The sequence below is a fragment of the Bubalus kerabau genome, chromosome 10 (assembly GCF_029407905.1).
Source record: "Bubalus kerabau isolate K-KA32 ecotype Philippines breed swamp buffalo chromosome 10, PCC_UOA_SB_1v2, whole genome shotgun sequence".
NCBI lineage: Eukaryota > Metazoa > Chordata > Mammalia > Artiodactyla > Bovidae > Bubalus > Bubalus kerabau.
In genome coordinates, this window is record NC_073633.1 from 30759749 (window position 1) to 30781686 (window position 21938).

General features: G+C 38.7%; 1 protein-coding gene and 1 long non-coding RNA gene across 2 annotated transcripts in view; one reads left to right on the forward strand and one right to left on the reverse strand.

Moving 5' to 3' along the window:
- The first annotated feature begins 422 nt into the window (after window positions 1–422).
- On the forward strand, window positions 423–1458 carry LOC129620486 (olfactory receptor 5AU1). Its single transcript, XM_055536298.1, has one exon. The coding sequence runs from the start codon at window positions 523–525 to the stop codon at window positions 1456–1458; it is 936 nt and encodes a 311-aa protein (XP_055392273.1). The 5' UTR covers window positions 423–522.
- A 5254-nt stretch (window positions 1459–6712) lies between these two features.
- The window catches only part of LOC129621114 (uncharacterized), a 30281-nt gene continuing 15055 nt past the window's right edge, over window positions 6713–21938 (reverse strand). Inside the window, exon 4 of the long non-coding RNA XR_008699011.1 lies at window positions 6713–6849. This is a non-coding gene — a long non-coding RNA (uncharacterized LOC129621114). The remainder of the gene's footprint in view (window positions 6850–21938) is intronic.

Consider the following 21938-nt stretch of genomic DNA (forward strand, 5'->3'; position numbering starts at 1 on the left):
TTTTACAGAAAACTGAAAATCAGAAGTAAGATTAAGTAACATTCCCAAGGTTACATAGCTGGCTAATGGTGAGGTCTCAGTCTGGAACCTTGCCAGTCTGATGCCACAGCTTGTGTGCTTAAACACAATATATATAGTCTCTAGAATATAGGCTTCTTGAAGTCAGACATACTTAAATTCCTGACAGGAAGAACATAGAGCTAAGTTTATAGAAGATGGTCAATAAATTTTTGGTAAGTAATTGTTAAATTATTTAGAATTTTTTAAGATCCCTAAGAGGCCAAATTGTGTATTTCTTTTCTATGTTCCATTGCTGCTCAAGTAATACTTCCTAAGTGACTAATCAGCCAAGTTGAGGAGAACTTCTCTATGACAGAATTCCACTGACAAAGCCAGACTTCCTCAGTGACAGCAATCTTCAGAAGGCTGTCCTTAGGGCAGAATTAAGCCAGCGAGAACCCCTGGGGGTTTCACTTCTTTCTGGTGGTCCTCTCTTTCCACGTCACAGAGCATTGAAGAAATATGGAAGGGGCCAACCTGAGCCGAGGGACTGAGTTTGAGCTTTTGGGGCTCACCAGTGACCCCTGGCTCCAGAAGCTGCTCTTCGTGGTGTTCCTGGGCATGTACACTATCACACTGCTGGGGAATCTAATCATGTTTCTTCTGATCCATGTAAGTACCACGCTGCACACACCCATGTACTCCCTCCTGAAGAGCCTCTCCTTCTTGGATTTCTGCTACTCCTCCACGGTTGTCCCCCAGACTCTGGTGAACTTCTTGGCCAAGAGGAAGGTGATCACCTATCTTGGCTGTGTGGTTCAGATGTTTTTCTATGCGGGTTTTGCCACCAGTGAATGCTATCTCATTGCTGCCATGGCCTATGACCGCTATGCGGCTGTTTGTAACCCCCTGTTCTACCCAATTGCCATGTCTCCTACGGTCTGTGCCTCTCTGATTGTGGGATCCTATGGTGCAGGATTTCTTAATTCTCTGATCCACACAAGCTGTATTTTTAGTCTGAAATTCTGTGGTACTCACGTGGTCACTCACTTCTTCTGTGATGGACCACCCATCCTGTCTCTGTCTTGTGTGGACACCTCACTGTGTGAAATCTTGCTCTTCATTTTTGCTGGTTTCAACCTTTTGAGCTGTATCCTCACCATCTTGGTCTCCTACCTCTTAATTCTCATCACCATCCTGAGAATGAACTCAGCCCAGGGCAGATTCAAGGCCTTTTCCACCTGTGCTTCCCACTTCACTGCTGTGTGCCTCTTCTATGGCACAACACTTTTCATGTACCTGCGCCCCAGGTCCAGCTACTCCCTGACCCAAGACCGCACAGTTGCTGTGATCTACACAGTGGTGATCCCACTGCTCAACCCCCTTATCTACTCTTTGAGAAACAAGGATGTGAAAGAAGCTTTAAGAAAGGTTTGGGAAAGAAAAATAATGGAATGATCTTCTTAATTCATCACCACATATCTTTAGAAAGCTGAGGGAACTTTATCCCATGCTCAGCTCTATTCATAGGAGGCACTCTCTGGTCTGCAGGGGTCTCTGCATCTACTGCCACAGAAAGAACGGATCGTGTCATAGAGACTAAAAAGAAGTAAGGAATGTCTGCTAGTTGCATAATTGGACCCACTGGAAATATTTAGGCATGCCTTTATTCAGATGTTTCTTTCATGTTTCCATGTGTGTGAATATTTTTTATTACAAACTGACATTTATATTCTTCACAATGAAGTTCTCCCCTTAAATACCTTGAAGACCTTCACTGCTTGGGGGAAATCCTTCCTTATTTACAATCACCTCTTTGTAAAAACTGACTCCTTGACTTTAACATTTTTTAAATTGTCTAATTATTTGAATAATACTGTAACAATTTCAGAAGCTCAGATGATATTCTCTTTATTGACTTTTTTCCTGGACAAGTAACTACTTAGTTGCTTCTAAACTGAATGAACTTAGGCAAGTTACTTACTTTTTCTGAGTCTCAGATATCTCATCTTTTAACTGGTGTGAGTTTTAGGTGTTCAGTTAGATATTACAGGTAAATCATTTAGTACATGATAGACATTCCTGGACTTCCCTGGTGGCCCAGTGGTTAAGTCTCCATGCGTCCACTGCAGGGTGCACAAGTTTGATCCCTGGTCGAGAAACTAAGACCCTGCGTGTCTCATGCTCCACCTTTTCCTTTCTATCGGCCCCTGTGCATGCTCAGTTGCTTCAGCTGTATCTGATTCTTTGCGATTCCATGGACTGTAGCCCGCTAGACTCCTCTGCCCATGGGATTTTCCCAGCAAGAATGCCAGAGTGGATTACCATGTCCTCCTCTAGGGGGTCTTCCCCATCCAAGGATGGAACCTACAGGTCCTGAATTGGTGGTTGAATTCTTTACCACTGAGTCAGCAGGGAAGCCCCCCCCTTTTTTTTTTCCAGTGGTGTGGAATAATTTAAAAAAGATAGGAATACTTGTTCTTTAAAAATGATACATGCTCTGCTGTAAAACCACCTGAGACTGGTGTGTCTTTAAAAGGTAGACCTTTAATTATACTTCCAATTTCTTATACAGTTATTAATTTCATTTTAGGTTTTTCCCTGCTTATTAAGTCAATTTCATCATTTATATTTTGCTCAAAAATTATTTCCTTCTTCTAGATTTTCAAATTTATTGCCGTGAGTTGTACATAATATTTTATTATAAATTTTGTATTTGTTCTTTAGGTCAACAGCATCTCTACTTACTCTTCTAAATCTCTCCAAAGAGTTTGTTCCATTTTTTAGGACAATCCAAAAAAAGATCCTCTACCATAAAATAAGAAAAGGATAAAGTGGTCTGTAAGGATCTTCCGGACAACAACCCTCCATGAGATAAACATTTGAAGAAAGGCAATGTTGAGAAAGGATTAAAGACATACACTGCCTAATTCTAATCTAGCTCTGTCACTTACTAGCAATGTAAATTTGGGGAAATTCTTTACCTCTCTCTGCTAAGTTTGTCTCATTTGGGAAATAGAGATAACAGTAAAATCTATTTTATGTATAAAACTGTTGTGAAAATTAAATTACATAATATTTACACGTGTGAAATTTAAATGATACAATATCTAAAACAGTGTCTGACCCTTAGTAACTCTTTCATAAATTTGTATTAGCTACTAATTTCTTTTGTGTGTTTCTGTGGTTTTATTGCCTTACACATTCTTCATATATTTGTTTTATTTTCCTTAATAACACTTGGCAGAGGATTTTTATCAACCTTTGAAAACATTCTGTTTTGCGATTTTTCTTATTTCTACAATGTATCAATTTCCCATTTTATTAATGTCATGATTGTTCTTTATTAATTCTTTCTTTCTCTTCATTTATTTTGTTTTTCTTTTGTCAAGTGATTGTTTTAAACACTGAAAATCTACAAGAGAGTATTTTAAACATCAGATCAGATCAGATCAGTCACTCAGTCGTGTCCGACTCTTTGCGACCCCATGAATAGCAGCATGCCAGGCCTCCCTGTCCATCACCAACTCCCAGAGTTCACTCAGACTCATTTCCATCAAGTCAGTGATGCCATCCAGCCATATCATCCTCTGTCGTCCCCTTCTCCTCCTGCCCCCAATCCCTCCCAGCATCAGAGTCTTTTTCAATAAGTCAACTCTTCGCATGAGGTGGCCAAAGTACTGGAGTTTCAGCTTTAGCATCATTTCTTCCAAAGAAATCCCAGGGCTGATCTCCTTCAGAATGGACTGGTTGGATGTCCTTGCAGTCCAAGGGACTCTCAAGAGTCTTCTCCAACACCACAGTTCAAAAGTATCAATTCTTCAGTGCTCAGTCTTCTTCACAGTCCAACTCTCACATCCATACATGACCACAGGAAAAACCATAGCCTTGACTAGACGAACCTTTGTTGGCAAAGTAGTGTCTCTGCTTTTGAATATGCTATCTAGGTTGGTCATAACTTTCCTTCCAAGGAGTAAGCGTCTTTTAATTTCATGGCTGCAGTCACCATCTGCAGTGATTTTGGAGCCCAGAAAAATAAAGTCTGACACTGTTTCCACTGTTTCCCCATCTATTTCCCATGAAGTGATGGGACCGGATGCCATGATCTTCGTTTTCTGAATGTTGAGCTTTCAGCCAACTTTTTCACTCTCCACTTTCACTTTTATCAAGAGGCTTTGTAGTTCCTCTTCACTTTCTGCCATAAGGGTGGTGTCATCTGCATATCTGAGGTTATTGATATTTCTCCCGGCAATCTTGATTCCAGCTTGTGTTTCTTCCAGTCCAGCGTTTCTCATGATGTACTCTGCATATAAGTTAAATAAACAGGGTGACAATATACAGCCTTGACGTACTCCTTTTCCTATTTGGTTAGTCATGTCTATTTATTATATAGTGATTAAAAATAAAATGCAATCACTCACTATCCAGCTAAAGAGGCAATATTACTAATCCACTACACTAGAAATTGTTCTTGCTTTACCTTCCAGGAAGTGCTTAGTCATAAGTCATATCTTTTTTAGATTTTGGTATGCTGAAAACTGGAACATAGATAAGATGTCTGGAGTACAGTAGGTATATTGGGTCAGAAGGTGACCTTGAGCATGGAAGTTATATGCAAAGGATGGCCAAGCAGGAAGACAGAGGAGTTTGGGTCCCTGGGGACAGTAGGAACCCATAATCTCTACCTCTGAGCTTCCTTTATATAAAAGAAAACAGACCCTGTCTCATAGATTTTGGATTTTATGTTATATGTGACTAAGCATAACTTACACTGCCATTGACACAGGAGAGCAGAGAAAATAGGCAATGTCATGAGAGAAACAAAATTTTGTTTTTCTCCAAAGATGGGAGATACTATAACATATTTTATAGAGGAAAAAATTGATGGTGTAGAAGAGAGAGGATATAGTTATGGGAGCAAAGCTTGTGAGTAAGGAAAAGGGATTGGAATCTAGCACACAGATGAGGGGATTGGCCTTAAATGTTAATGAGAATAGTTCATCCATTGTCACAGGAGAGAAGGCAGACAGGTATAGGCCTAGGTAGTTCAGTAGCTTGGTGAAAAAGTTAAGTTTTCAATTGCATTTCTGTATTTTCTCAGTGAAATATGAAGTGAGTTATAAAATTAATTCTAGTTCATCTCTAAAATGGGGATAATAGTGTTTGCTCTCAAGAGTAGGCCACATATAGTATACAGGACATGACTAGGTTTGCTGTACAGTACTCAGTCTCTGTGGGGTCTCTGGATCCTGGTGTGCACAAGGTTTGTTTGAGTCCTACGAGGGTCTCTGGTAGGTGTGGGGTTTGATTCTAAATGCGATTTCACCCCTCCTACCATCTTGCTGGGGCTTCTCCTTTGCCCCTGGACGTGGGGTATCTTTTTTGGTGGGATCCAATATTCTCCTTCTCAGAGAAGGTGATGGCACCCCACTCCAGTACTCTTGCCTGGAGAATCCCAGGGACGGGGGAGCCTGGTGGGCTGCCATCTGTGGGGTCGCACAGAGTCGGACACGACTGAAGCGACTTAGCAGCAGCAGCAGCAACATTCTCCTGTCGATGGTTGTTCAGCAGCGAGTTGTAATTTTGGAATTCTTGCAGGAGAAGATGAGCGCACGTCCTTCTACTCCATCATCTTGCTACCAAAAACTTTTTCACCAAGCTATGAAACACCTAGGTCTATACCTGTCTGCCTTCTCTCTTGTGACAATGGATGAACTATTCTCATTAACATTTAAGGCCAATCCCCTCATCTGTGTGCTAGATTCCAATCCCTTTTCCTTATTCACAGGCTTTGCTCCTACAGTTATACCCTCTCTCTTCTGCACCATCAATTTCTTCCACTATACAAATATGTTATAGTATCTCTCATCTCAGAGGAACCAGAGATCAAATTGCCAACATCTGCTGGATCATTGAAAAAGCAAAAGAGTTCCAGAAAAACATCTACTTTTGCTTTATTGACCACACCGAAGCCTTTGACTGTGTGGATCACAACAAACTGTGGAAAATTCTTAAAGAGATGGGAACACCAGACTACCTGACCTGCCTCCTGACAAATCTGTACGCAGGTCAAGAATGTAAGAGTTTTTCTGACAATGTTTATGGTATGGCTCTTTAGCAGACTCAAAGTCTGTGGTGATCACTTTCATTTCTCCAATTTTTCTCTTCATGCTAAACAACTACTAGACCAGCATTTGCCAATGTATAGTTAGTGGATATATATAAAAATTCCTGAGCCCCACCCCTTAAAAAATTAATCTGCATTTTAATTTGTACTTTTAGTTAACTTACCAAGGGACTCCCGTGCACCCTAATGTTTTAGAACCATCACACCAAACTCAAGGTACCATGCCACTCTTATCCACCAATGTAATCCGTATACCTGGCATAATAATTCAGTAATTATTGAATGAAAGAATGAGTAAATTATGGCAATCAGTCATGATTATTCCTTCAGAAACCAGATAACAGTTTACGTTAGGGCAATGGTTCTCAAACTTTTTGGTTTCAGGATCCCAAACAGTTTAACCTTAGAAAATCCCAGATATATACCCTACTATGTATAAAATAGATGAGAACCTACTGTATAGCACAGGGAACTCTACTCAGTGCTCTGTGGTGACCTAAATAGGAAGGGAATCTTTAGAAGACTGGATATATGTATACCTGATTCACTTTGCTGCACAGTAGAAACCTAACACAACATTGTAAAGCAATTTATATGCCAATAAAAGTTCATAAAAAGAAAACCCCAGAAAACACAAGACTATACAAACCCATTGTCTATTAGCCATTAAAGTGATGATGTCATTATGCTTCCTGTAGCCTCTGGAGATTTCCTCTGTGTACCTGTAAACACATGAGAATGAAAAAAGAAAAAAAAATCTTAGTATTATTTTGAAAATAGTTTTGACCCCCTGGACTTCCCAAAAGGACTACAAGGATGTTAGTGCCTGCTTTTTAGGGATATTGTAAGGATTAATTGAATTAAGACACTAGAAGTGCTTAAGATAGGGTGAAGCACAGAGTAAGCATGACAAAGGTACATGTAAGAACTATTATTAGAAATGAAGATATCATCATCATTATTATTATAAATGCTACATGACTGCACATATCTGTTATTTTCTCTGGTCCCTTCTGAAGGTTTTTTCATGAACACAAACCACATTTACAGCCCATATGTCCTTACAACCCAGTTGGCAGCTGTAGTCAGAGATAACAGATTTGGAAAATAGTTTTCTAATTTTTTCCCTGAGTTATTTTTTAATTCCCTAGCACTATTTGTTACAGTCAATTCCAAAAGGAACTTCTAGTCTGTACCTCTTAATATGATTCTGTTGCATCCTTATTCCCTTTTATTTGCTTGCCTTAAGAGAGTTCCAGAAAAACATCTATTTCTGCTTTATTGACTATGCCAAAGCCTTTGACTGGGTGGATCACAATAAACTGTGGAAAATTCGGAAAGAGATGGCACCTGTCTTGCCTCTTGAGAAATCTGTATGCAGGTCAGGAAGCAACAGTTAGAACTGGACATGGAACAACAGACTGGTTCCAAATAGGAAAAGGAGTCCATCAAGGCTGTATATTGTCACCCTGCTTATTTAACTTCTATGCAGAGTACATCATGAGAAACACTGGGCTAGAAGAAGCACAAGCTGGAATCAAGATTGTCAGGAGAAATATCAATAACCTCAGATATGCAGATGACGCCACCCTTATGGCAGAAAGTGAAGAGGAACTCAAAAGCCTCTTGATGAAAGTGAAAGTGGAGAGTGAAAAAGTTGGCTGAAAGCTCAACATTCAGAAAATGATCATGGCATCCGGTCCCATCACTTCATGGGCAATAGATGGGGAAACAGTGTCAGACTTTATCTTTTTGGGCTCCAAAATCACTGCAGATGGTGACTGCAGCCATGAAATTAAAAGACGCTTACTCCTTGGAAGAAAAGTTATGACCAACCTGAATAGCATATTGAAAAGCAGAGACATTACTTTGCCAACAAAGGTCCATCTAGTCAAGGCTATGGTTTTTCCTGTGGTCATGTATGGATGTGAGAGTTGGACTGTGAAGAAGACTGAGCACTGAAGAATTGATGCTTTTGAACTGTGGTGTTGGAGAAGACTCTTTCGAGTCCCTTGGACTGCAAGGAGATCCAACCAGTCCATTCTGAAGGAGATCAGCCCTGGGATTTCTTTGGAAGAAATGATGCTAAAGCTGAAACTCCAGTATTTTGGCCACCTCATGCGAAGAGTTGATTCATTGGAAAAGACTCTGATGCTGGGAGGGATTGGGGGCAGGAGGAGAAGGGGACGACAGAGGATGAGATGGCTGGATGGCATCACTGACTCAATGGACGTGAGTCTGAGTGAACTCTGGGAGTTGGTGATGGACAGGGAGGCCTGGCGTGCTGCGATTCATGGGGTGCAAAGAGTCGGACACGACTGAGCGACTGATCTGATCTGATCTGATCTCCCCTACAGTAACATCTTTGACTCAGTTAGCTATGAAAGAGATTTTTTTCTTTCTAAGTACATGTTTACTTGTTTCTCTGAATGTTCTGTTCCACCATCATTTTAGTAGTTTCCAGATTCCTTGGTGCTATTTACCTTTAAAACCCTATCAATTTTCCCCCAACTAAAGGTTTCATTTAACAAGTAAAAAGAGTTTTTGGCTCAATACAAGAAAAACTTTTTTTTCCCACTTCAAGTTGATTTAACTTTCTCTTTTCAGTTGATTGGGAAATGGCATACTTTTTTAAATTTTATTTTTTAAATTGAGGCAACATTGATTTGTAACATATTAGTTTCATGTGTACAACATTATAATTTCGCTTTTAAATACACAATAGTGTGCAACCCACTCCAGTACTCTTGCCTAGAAAATTCCATGGATGGAGGAGCCTGGTGGGCTACAGTCCATGGGGTCACAAAGACTCGGACATGACTGAGCGACTTCACAACACAAGTGTGCTTTCCACCAAAAGTCTAGCTTCCATCCATCACTATACAGTTGATCTCCTTTACTTATTTCACCTTCCCTCTCAACCTCCTTCCTGTATAGAACCAATTTGTTTTCCGTGTCTATGTGTTTTGGTTATTCATTTATTTATTTATATTTTACATTCCACATGAGTGAAATCATATGATATTTGTCTTTCTCCATCTGTCTTATTTCACTTAGCATAATACCCTCAAGAGCCATCCAGGCTGTCACAAATAGCAAGATTTCACCTTTTTATGACTGAGTGGTGTATATATATATATATATATACAGTACATATATATATGGATTATATACTGTATATATATATTTATGTATTATATACTATATATATATGGATTATATACTGTGAATATATATATGGATTATATACTATATATATATGGATTATATGCTGTGAATATATATATATGGATTATATGCTGTGAATATATATATATGGATTATATACTGTGAATATATATATATGGATTATATACTGTATATATATATATGGATTATATACTGTGTGTGTGTGTATATATATATATATATATACGTATATATATGTGTGTGTGTGTGTCACATCTTGATCCATTCATCCACTGATAAGATCATAGGTGGTTTCCATATCTTGGTTATTGTAAATAATGTTGCAATGAACATAGAGGTGTGTATATCTTTTCAAATTAGTGTTTTTGTCTTCTTTGAATACTCAGGAGTGGAATACCTGAATTGTATAGTAGATCTATTCTTAATTTTTTGAGGAATCTCCATTATGGGTACACAAATTTACAATCCCACCAACAGTATATGAGAATTCCCTTTTCTCTATATCCTCTCCAACATTTGCTATTTATTGTATTTTTGATAATAGGCATTCTAATAAGTGTGAGGTGATAACTTCCTGCTGTTTTGATTTGTATTTCCCTAATAATTAGTGGTGTTGAACATATCTTCATTTGTCTGTTGGCCATCTCCATGTCTTCTTTGGGAAAATGTCTATTCATAGCCTCTGCCCATATTTCCGGAGAAGGCAATGGCACCCCACTCCAGTCCTCTTGCCTGGGAAAATCCCATGGACGGAGGAGCCTGGTGGGCTGCAGTCCATGGGGTCGCGAAGAGTCGGACACGACTGAGCGACTTCACTTTGACTTTTCACTTTCATGCATTGGAGAAGGAAATGGCAACCCACTCCAGTGTTCTTGCCTGGAGAATCCCAGGGATAGGGGAGCCTGGCGGGCTGCTGTCTATGGGGTCACACAGAGTCGGACACGACTGAAGTGACTTAGCAGCAGCCCATTTTTCAATTGCATTTTTTTTGTTTGTTTTTGTTCAGTTGTATGTGTTCTTTATATATTTTGAATGTTAACCCCTAATTGTATATATGATTTGCAAATGTCTTCTTCCATTTGTTTTGTTGGTGGTTTCCTTTGCTGGGCAAAACCTTTTAGTTTGATGTAGTCCCATTTATTTATCTATTTATTTTTTGGTCATGCCATGTTGTCTGTGGGATCTTAATGCCCTGACCAGAGACTGAAGTCAAATCTTCGACAATGAAAGCACAGAGTCCTAACCACTAGACTACCAGGAAACTCTCACCCATTTGTTTATTTTCAAGGTTATTTCCCTTGCCTGAGAAAACATATGCAAAAAGATATTACTAAGAGCAATATTAAAGGGCATATTGCCTGTTTTCTTCCAGGACTTTTATGATTTCAGGTCTTCAAGTTTTTCTTTTTTTTAAATCCATTTTGAGTTGATTTTGTGTATGGTGTAAGATGGTGATCTAGCTTCATTCTTTTTTATGTGACTGTACAGTTTTATCAACACCATTGAAGAGATTTGCTGTTCTCCATTGTATGGTCTTGACTAATTTGTCACAAATTGAAATAATCCATAAATATGTGGGTTTGTGTCTGGGCTCTTAATTCTATTCCATTGATCTGTATGTCTGATTTTCTGCCAATACCATGCTGTTTTGATTACTCTAGCATTGTAGTATAATTTTGAATCAGGGAGTGTGATACCTCGAGCTTTGTTTTTTTTTACTCAAGTTTGCCTTGGCTTTTTGAGTTTTTTGGTGGTTCCATATAAATTTTAGATTTTTCTTTTCTATTTCTATGAAAAATTTCATTGGGATTTTGAAAAGGAATTACATTGAATCTGTAGATAACTTTAGGTTATATGAATATTTACACAATGTTAGTTCTTCAATTCATAAGTACAAAATACCTTTCCATTTCTTTGTGTCTTTTGCAATTTCTTTCAACAATGTCCTAATAGTTTTCAGTGTATAGGGTTTTCACCTCCTTGGTTTAATTTATTCCTGTGTATATTGTTCTTCTCATTGCAATTGTAAACATGATTGCTTTCTTAATTTCTTTCTGATAGTTTATTGTTAGTATATAGAAATGGAACTGATTTTTGTATGTTGATTTTATATGCTGCAACTTTTCTGTATTCATTTATTGTTTATAATAATCGTTAGTGGAATCTTTAGGGTTTTTTATACATAAGATATTGTCATCTGCAAATAGTGACAGTTTTATAGCTTGATAAAACTAAACCTTTTTTTATAGTTTATTTTTATTTCTATTTTTTTTATTTTTATTTCTATTTCTTGTATAACTTCTCTGACTAGGGCTGCCAATGCTACATTGAATAAAAATGGTGTGAGTGGGCATCCCTATCTTGTTCCTGATCTTAGGCCGATAGTTTTCAGTTTTTTACCCTGAGTATGATATTAGTTGTGGGCTTGTGATAAATGGCCTTTATCATGTTGAGGTTTGTTTTCTCTATATCCACTTTATTGAGAGTTTTTATCATAAGTGGACATTCAGTTCAGTTCAGTCATGTCTGACTCTTTGCGACTCCATGGACTGCAACGTGCTAGGCTTCCCTGTCCATCACCAACTCCTGGAGCCTCCTACTCAAACTCATATCCATCATGTCAGTAATGCCATCCAACCATCTCATCCTCTGTTGTCCCCTTCTCTTCCTGCCTTCAATCTTTTCCAGCATCAGGGTCTTTTCCAATGAGTCAGTTCTTCACATCAGGTGGCCAAAGTATTGGAGTTTCAGCTTCAGCATCAGTCCTTCCAATGAATATTCAGGAATGATTTCCTTTAGGATGGACTGGTTGGATCTCCTTGCAGTCCTCCTTGCAGGGACTCTCAAGAGTCTTCTCCAACATCACAGTTCAAAAGCATCAATTCTTCGCTACTCAGCTTTCTTTATGGTCCATCTCTCACATCCATACATGACTACTGGAAAAATCATAGCTTTGACTAGATGGGCCTTTGTTGGTAAAATAATGTCCCTGCTTTTTAATATGCTGTCTAGGTTGGTCAAAGGTTTTCTTCCAGGGAGCAAGCGTCTTTTAATTTCATGGCTGTAGTCACCATTTACAGTGATTTTGGAGCCCCCCACTGTTTCCCCATCTATTTCCCATGAAGTGATGGGACCAGATGCCATGATCTTCTTTTTCTGAATGTTGAGCTTTAAGCCAACTTTTTCACTCTCCTCTTTCACTTTCATCAAGAGGCTCTTTAGTTCTTCGCTTTCTGCCATAAGGGTGGTGTCATCTGCATATCTGAGGTTATTGATATTTCTCCTGGCAATCTTGATTCCGGTTTGTACTTCATCCAGTCTAGCATTTCGCATGATATACTCTGCATAAGTTAAATAAGCAAGGTGACAATATACAGCCTTGACATACTCCTTTCCTGATTTGGAACCAGTCTGTTGTTCCATGTCCATTTCTAACTGTCGCTTCTTGACCTGCATACAGATTTGTCAGGAGGCAGGTCAGGTGGTCTGGTATTCCCATCTCTTTAAGAATTTTCCACAGTTTGTTGTGATCCACACAGTCAAAGGCTTTGGTGTAGTCAATAAAGCAAAAGTAGATGTTTTTCTGGAACTCTCTTGCTTTTTCAATGATCCAGAAGATGTTGTCAATTTGATTTCTGATTCCTCTGCCTTTTCTAAATCCAACTTGAACAATGGGAGTTCACAGTTCATGTACTGTTTAAGCCTGGCTTGGAGAATTTTGAGAATTATTTTGCTAGCGTGTGAGATGAGTGCAATTGTGTGGTAGTTTGAAGATTCTTTGGCATTGCCTTTCTTTGGGATTGAAATGCAAACTGACCTTTTCCGGTCCTGTGGCCACTGCTGAGTTTTCCAGATTTGCTGGCTATTGAGTGCAGCACTTTCACAGCATCATCTTTTAAGATTTGAAATAGAATACCATCACCTCCACTAGCTTTGTTCATAGTGATGATTCCTAAGGCCCACTTAGGTGAGTGACATTTTGGGAATCAGTGAACTAAAATGGACTGGGATGGATTAATTTAACTCAGATGACCATTATATCTACTACTGTGGGCAAGAATCCCTAAGAAGAAATGGAGTAGCCATCATGGTCAACAATGAAGTCCAAAATGCAGTACTTGGATGAAATCTTAAAAATGCCAAAACGATCTCTGTTCGTTTCCAAGGCAAACCATTCAATATCACAGTAATCCAAGTCCATGCCCCAACCAGTAATGCTGAAGAAGCTGAAGTTGAACAGTTCTATGAAGACATACAAGACCTTCTGGAACTAACACCCAAAAAAGATGTCTTCTTCATTATAGGGGACTGGAATGCAAAAGTAGGAAGTCAAGAGCTACCTGGCGTAACAGGCAAATTTGGCCTTGGAGTACAAAACAAAGCAAGTCAAAGGCTAACAGAGTTTTGCCAAGAGAACATGCTGATCATAGCAAACACCCTCTTCCAACAACACAAGAGAAAACTCTACACATGGACATCACCAGATGGTCAATACTGAAATCAGATTGATTATATTCTTGGCAGCCAAAGATGGAGAAGCTCTATACAGTCAGCAAAAACAAGACTGGGAGCTGATTGTGGCTCAGATCATGAATTCCTTATTGCCAGTTTCAGACTTAAATTGAAGAAAGTAGGGAAAACCAATTAACGATTCAGGTATGACCTAAATCAAATCCCTTACAATTAAACAGTGGAAGTGACAAATAGATTCAAGGGATTAGATCTGATAGACAAAGTGCCTGAAGAACTATGAATAGAGGTTCATGGCATTGTACAGGAGGCAGTAATCAAGATCATCCTCAATAAAAAGAAATGCAAAAAGGCAAAATGGTTGTCTGACGAGTTATAAATAGTTGAGAAATGAAGAGAAGTAAAAGGCAAAGGAGAAAAGGAAAGATATACTCACTTGAATTCAGAGTTCCAAAGAATAGCAAGGAGAGAGAAGAAAGCCTGCCTTAATGATCAATGCAAAGAAATAGAGGAAAACAATAGAATGGGAAAGATTAGCAATCTCTTCAAGAAAATGTGAGATACCAAGGGAACATTTCATGCAAAGATGAGCCCAATAAAGGACAGAAATGGTATGGACCTAACAGAAGCAGAAGATATTAAGAAGTGGCAAGAATACACAGAAGAACTGTACAAAAAAGATCTTCATGACCCAGATAAGTAGATGCTGGATCTTGTTAAATGCTTTTTCTACTCTACTGAAATAATCATATGATTTTTATCCTTCATTTCTAATGTGGTGTATCATGCTGATTGACTTGCAGATGTTGAACCATCCTTGCATACCTGGAATATATCTCACTTGATCATGGTGTGCTGTGCTGTGCTTACTTGCTGTCATGTCCAACTCTTTGTGACCCCATGGACTGCAGTCGGTCAGGCTCCGCTGTCCATGGGGATTCTCCAGGCAAGAATACTGGAGTGGGTTGCCATGCCCTCCTCCAGGGGATTGTCCCAACCCAGGGAACAAAGCCAGGTCTCCCACATTGCGGACAGGTTCTTTACCATCTGAGCCACCAGGTAAGCCCAAGAAGACTGGAGTGGGTAGCCTACCCCTTCTCCAAGGGATCTTCCTGACCCAGGGATTGAACCAAGGCCTCCTGCATTGCAGGAGGATTTTTTTACCAGCTGATCCACCAGGGAAGCATGATCATGGTGTGCAATAACTTAAATGTACTATTGTACTTGGTTAGCTAATATTTTGTTGAGGATTTTTGCATCTATATTCATCAGTGATATTGACCTGTAATTTCCTTTTTTTTGTGGTGCTCTTGTCTGGTTTTGGTATCGGCATAATCATTTTGTAAAACGAGTTAGGAAGCATTGCCTCCTCTTCAATTTTTTTGGAATAGCTTGAGGATTGGTATTAAATATCCTTTGAATGTTTGGTAGAATTCACCAGAGAAGCCATCTTGTCTTGGACTTTTGTTTTTTGGGAGGTTTTTATTACTGTTTCAATCTCATTACTAGAGATCAGTCTATTCAGATTTTCTATTTCTTGATGATTCAGTCTTTGTTGTATGGTTCTATACTCAAAGAATTTACCTATTTTTTAGGTTGTCCAATTTGTTGTTGTATAGCTGTTCATAGCATTCTCTTATAATCCTTTGTATTTCTGTTGTTTCTCTTATAATTCCTCTTCTTTCATTTCTGATTTTGTCTTTATTTTTTTTATCTTTTCGAAGAACCAACTCTTAGCTTCATTGATCTTTTCTGATATCTTTTTAGTCTCTATTTAATTTAATTCCACTCTGATTTTTATTATTTCCTTTTTGGGGCTTCATTTGTTCTTTTCTAGTTCCTTTAAATATAAGGTTAAGTTGTTTATTTGAGATTTTTCTTGTTTCTTGAGGTAGGCTTATGTTGCCATAAATTTTCCTTCTAGTACTGCTTTTGCTGCATCCCATCGATTTTGGTATGTCATTATTTTTGTATTCAGGTGTTTTTTATATTTCTCCTTTTATTTCTTCATTGACTCAATCGTTTCTCAGTAACATGTTGTTCAGTTTCCACGTATTTTTCCCAGCTTTTTTCTCATAACTTATTTCTAGTTTCACATTGTTATGTATGGAAAAAATGTTTGATGTGATTTCAGGCTTCTTAAATTTACTGAAAGCTGTATCATGTCCCAGCATCTAGTCTATATCCTTGAAAATAGTCTATGTTCACTTGAGAAGAATGCGTATTCTATTGCTTTTGAACGGGGTCTTCTGCATAAATCTATTAAGTTCACCTGATTTAAGTCTGATATTTTTCTCATTGAATTTCTGTCTGGATAATCTATCCATTGATGTAGTGGGATGTTAAAGTTCCCAACTATTATTGTGCTGCTGTCAATTTCTCTTTATAGGTCTATTAATAATTGATTTGTATATATTAGTTCCATCTATATCAATGAATGTTATATCTTCTTGAAGGATTGTCCCCTTTGTCATTAGGTACATCTTTGTCTCTTGTTACTTTATTTTCTTAAAGTCTGTTTTATCTGATATGAGTAGTGGTTGTACCTGCTTTATTTTGGCTGCCATTTGATTGGGGTATCATCTTCCATCCCTTCACTTTGAGCCTATGTTGGTCTTTAGAGCTAAGTCTCCCAAAGGCAGCATATAGTTGGGTCTTGTTTTTTAATCCATCCAGCCACTCTGTATCCTTTACTTAGTGAATTCAATCCATTTGCATTTAAGGTGAGTATTGATAGAGAAGGACTTAGTCCTGCCATTTAATCTTCTGTTTTCTAGTTCCTCTTTATCTCCATTGTTTCTTTTCCCTTGTGTTTCTGTCTGTTATTTTGGTGTGGTGGTTTTCTATGATGTTTTTATGTTTCCTCTTGTTCATGTTTCATGTTTCTGCTCCAATTTTGTGTGTGTGTGTGTGTGTGGTTACCATGAGGTTTGTATAAAATATCTCAAAGATAAAATAGTCCTTTTTAGGACTATAGTTTCTTTTTCTGCTAATAGCATCTTGTCTTCATGTGTCTATATAGGTTTGTCCTTTTATTCTTCCCTTCCATGTTCTTATTGTCACAAATTATCCTTCTTTATATCATGAGTTCATTACCAAATTGAAGAAGCTATAGTTATTTTAAATACTTTTCTCCCTTTAAACTTTATACTATATTGTTTAACAGTATTCTGATACAGAGTTCTCATTTTTCTGATTCTGTCTATTCATCACCTTACTCAAAGTTTTGTGTACTTTTGCCTTTTTGTTTCAGGTTTAAAAGCTCCCTTCAACATTTCTTGTAAATAGATCTAGTGGTGATGAACTCTCTCAGCTTTTGTTGGTCTGGGAAAGCCTTTATTCCTCCTTCATATCTGAATAATAACTTTGCTGGATAGAGTATTGTTGGCTGAAAGTTTCTATCTTTCAGTATTTTGAGTATGTCATTTTGCTGTCTTCCTGCCTGTAGAGGTTTTACTGAGAAATATGCTGATAGCCTATTGTGGTACCTTTGTAGGTTACTGTTTTTTCCCTCGATGTCTTTTAAATTCTTTCTTTATCACTGACTTTTGACAGTTTTAATATGTCTTGGAAAATGTCTTTCTGCACTGATATAATTAGATGTTGTACTAGCTTCATGAATGTATACATCCATTTCCTTCCCCAGGTTTGGAAAATTCTCAGTTATTATTTCTTTAAATAATACTTATTATTTCTTTAAATTGCTCCCTCTTCCTCCTTTCTTCTGGGATATCCATTATCTTTATGTTGCCTTTCCTAATGTAGATAGTTCTCATAGTTTCTTCATTGAAAATAAAACAAAACAAAACTTAGTTTTATTATCTCCTCTTCTACATGAATCATTTCTAGATTTCCATCTTTGAGTCTGAATTATCTCTTCTATATGGCCTCTGTTTTCAGTGCTTTCTAATGCATTCTTCATCTCATTTATTGAGCCCTTCATCTCCACAATTTCTACTTGGTTCTTTTTTAGAGTTTCATTCTCTTCGGTAAAATACTCCTTCTGTTCATTGATTCTATTCCTGAGCTCATTGAGCTGTTTTCTGTATTTTCTTGTAGCTCATTTAATTTCTTCATGACAGCTATTTTTGAATTCTTTAACAGTTGGATTAGAAGTCTTCTGTAATTTTGTTTCAGTTCTACGGACTTGTCATTATCTTTTTTTGATACTGTGTTATCATGTTTTTTTATGATGCTTGATGAACCGATCCTCTGCCAGCCCATTTGAAATAGTGAACACTTTTCTTATTTAAGTAGTTTTGTTTACTTTTAACAATTGAACAGACCGGTCACTAGAAGGCCTTTCTTTTGCTTATCGGTAGGTGGTGCTATAGCACAAGTTTTTGGTTTCTCTTACCAGAGCTGCTGCCCAGATTTGAGAATTAGCACTTTCCATCTTCCATTACTTTTGCCAAAGGTGTCACTGCTGCCCTTATCATAGCTGCCTGTGCCTCTGGGGTTCCTAGTGCCTTGCTGCTGCTAGTAACACTGGTGTTGCTGGTGTCACCACCAGGGGCACTGGGGCGGCGGGAACCTTTGTTTTGTCCGAGGTTGTCTGGGTTGCAAGCATTGCCACCATGATGAGAGAGGAGGGGAAGAGCTGGGGGAGCCAGGGTCAGGGACACCTCCACCATGCCTGGGGTTGTCTGGCTTGCAGTAACTGCTGCAGTAGGCAAGGGCAGGGGAGCATGGTGAGCTGTAGGCGTCACCACAGCTGGAGGGACTGTCTCGGCCCCGCCAGTGCCGCTGACCTGTTTCCTGTGCAGCAGAGATGTTGAAGTTGTGTCTGCTGCCTCTCCTCCTGCTCCGCTGTTTGCTGGGCTCAGCTACTGGGACCAAGGGGCTGGGATCCTGGGCACTGCCTCTGCTGTTTCCCCACCTTCCACCTCCTCTGTGTTCCATTCCACACCCACCTTCACATGTACAGATGTATGGATCTCTCTAGCATCCTGGTGTGTTGGGTAGGGAGCTTTTCTTGAGTCAGGGATGTTTCACTAGTTGTAAATTGAAGGTGTGAGACAAAGGGAGCTTCTCACACTACACGATGCTCATGTATCCTCCAGGAAAATTTTAAAATAATATTTAAAACCCAGATTATGTGTGTGTGTGTGTGTATAAGCTACAGTTTTTCCAGTAGTCATGTGTGGATATGAGAGCCAGATAATAAGGAAGGCTGAGTGCTGAAGAATTGGTGTTTTTGAACCGTAGGGCTGGAGAAGACTCTTGAGAGTCCCTTGAACTACAACGAGATCAAACCAGCCAATCCTAAGGGAAATCAACCCTGAACATTCCTTGAGAGGACTGATGCTGAAGCTGAAGCTCCAATACTTTGGCCATCTAATGTGAAGAGCTGACTGATTCGAAAAGACCTTGATGCTGGGAAAGATTGAGGGCAGGAGGGGAAGGGGGTAACAAAGGATGAGATGGTTGGATGGCATCACCGACTCAATGGACATAAGTTTGAGCAATCTCAGGGAGATAGTGAAGGACAGAGGAGCCTGGCAGGCTCCATGAAGTCACAGAGTTAGGCAAGACTGAGAGAGACTGATCAGAAACTGTTTAGGGATCAGACCTGCATCCCCTGCACTGGAAGGCAATTCTTAACCACTGGACCACCAGAGGAGTCCCTATCCTTCTACACATTTTTTCCTATGCATATACTTCAGAAAAACAAAACCAACTATACCTACTGTTTTGTAATGTGCTTTTTTATTGTGGTAAAATTCACATAACATACATTTCACTATTTTAACTATTTTAAAGTATACAATTCAGTGGCATTTAATACATTCATAGTGTTCTGCAATCATTACCACTATCTAGTTCCAGAACACTTTTAGCATCACAAAAGGAAACCCCAGAGCCATTTTGCAGTCTTGCCCCATTCTTTCTTCCTAGCCCATGGCAACCATTAATATGCCTTTTGTTTCCGTGGATTTGCCTAGTCTAGATATTTCAGATAAATGGAATCACACAATATGTGGCCTTTTGTGTCTGGCTTCTTGCATTTAGTACAGTATTTGCAGAGTTCATCAATGTTGTAGCATAGTGGAATAAGTGTTCCATTATATGGATATACCACATCTTATGTATTCATTTATCAGTTGATGGTCATTTGAGTTGTTTCCATCCTTTCTCTATGAATATTTATATCTAAATCTTTGTTTGAACACCTGTTTAGTAAATGCATAAGATAAGATTTGCTGGCTCGTATAGTAATTCTATGTCTCACCTATTGAGGAAATGCCCACCTATTGAGGAAATGCCAACCTATTTTCCAAAGCAGCATTTATGCTCCTACCAGCAATACATGAGAGATCCAATTCCTCCACATCTGTGCCAACACTTGTTATTTTCCGTTTGTTGTTGTTGTTCTTATAGCTCTCATTTTGGTTTTGAATTGTATTTCCCTAATGACTAATGATGCTTGACATAATTTTCATGTGATTATTGGCCATTTGCAAATTTTTTGGAGAAAAATGGCAAAAGACTTTTTTATTCAAGTCTTTTGCCATTTTTTAATTGGATGTAATGATGAAAAAATTTTTTTACTTAGGAATATACCATGGGCCTCTTTTACTCTTTTTATACCAGTGTAATATAGTATGACATTTCAATCTCTAGGTTTATTATACTTTAAAAATCAACGAGGACTTCCCTGGCAGTCTGATGGTTAGGACTCTGTGCTTCCACTGCAGGGGGCATGGGTGTGGAGTAAAATTTTAAAATAATAATAATAAAATAAAAATCAACAACCGTATTGTTTCTCTGGTGGCTCAGATGGTAAAGAGTCTGCTTACAATGTTGAAGACCTGGGTTCAATCCCCGGGTTGGGAAGATCCCCTGGAGAAGGAAATGGCAACCCACTCCAGCGTTCTTACCTGGGAAATCCCAGGGATCGAGGAGCCTGGTGGGCTACAGTCCCTGGGGTTGCAAAGAATTACACACAACTGAGCAACTAACACACACACCGAATTGTTAGATATTTAAAACTGCTTGCACTTTAAAAATTAGTGATGTACTGAACATTTCAGTAGGTAACTCCTTACATATGTCCAAAAGTATTTCTGTAAAAAATTCCTAGATACGGAATTGCCGGGTTAAGGGTAGCCAATTTTTTTTTTTTTTGGCCAAGCCATGCAGCATGCAGGATTTTAGCTTCTTAACCAGGGATCAAACCTGTGCTTCCTGCAGTAAAAGTGCAGAGCCCTAACCACTGGACCACCAGAGAATTCCCAAGGGTAGGCAATTTTTAATCTGTATATACAAGATGTTAAGTTGCTTTCCATTACAGTTTACCAATTTACAGTCCTATCAGAGAAATAAGAGCATGCCTATTTCCTTACACACTCATCAATGATGGGTTTTATGCATTTAAAAGTAACAATATGATTGACACAAAATAGCATCTTATTGTTTTAAATTGCATCTATTTAGGGACTTCCCTGGCAATGGCAACCCACTCCAGTACTCTTGCCTGGAAAATCCCATGGACAGAGGAGCCTGGTAGGCTGCAGTCTATGGGGTCGCACAGAGTCGGACACGACTGAAGTGACTTAGCAGCAGCAGCAGCTGGCAGTCCAGTAGTTAAGATTCTTCGCTTCCATTGCAGGGGGCACAGGTTGGGGAACTAAGATCTCACATGCTGAGCAGTGCAGCCAAAAAATAGATAAATAAATAAATTGAATTTATTGGCCATTTAAGTTTCTTTACTGTATTTCTTTGTTTGGTAAATTGGCTCTTTTGTCTATCAATTTCTCTGTAAGAAAAGATTCAGGGACTTCCCTGATGGCCCAGTGGCTAAGACTCCACACTCACAATGCAGGGGGCCGGGGTTTGAACCCTGGTGAGGGATCTAGATCCCACATGTCACAACTAAGACCCAGAGCAACCAAATAATAAAGAAAAATAAATATTAAAAAAGAAAAGATTCAGTACTGATACTAACCATCTTTTAGTTTTATGTTATTCTGTCATCTTTTAACTTTACATTTGAACTTTACCTTTACTTATTGCAATTTTTTTGATAGAAAGCTTAAAATTTTTAATGTAAAATCAATCTTTTTCCTTTCAGTTTCTACTTTGTTGTTCAGTCACTCAGTAGTGTCCAACTCTTTATGACCCCATGGGCAGCAACATGCCAGGCTTCCCT

Bases quoted from the DNA above. Each gene is read 5' to 3' on its own strand.
- LOC129620486 (XM_055536298.1), top strand. From the start codon at position 523: ATGGAAGGGGCCAACCTGAGCCGAGGGACTGAGTTTGAGCTTTTGGGG.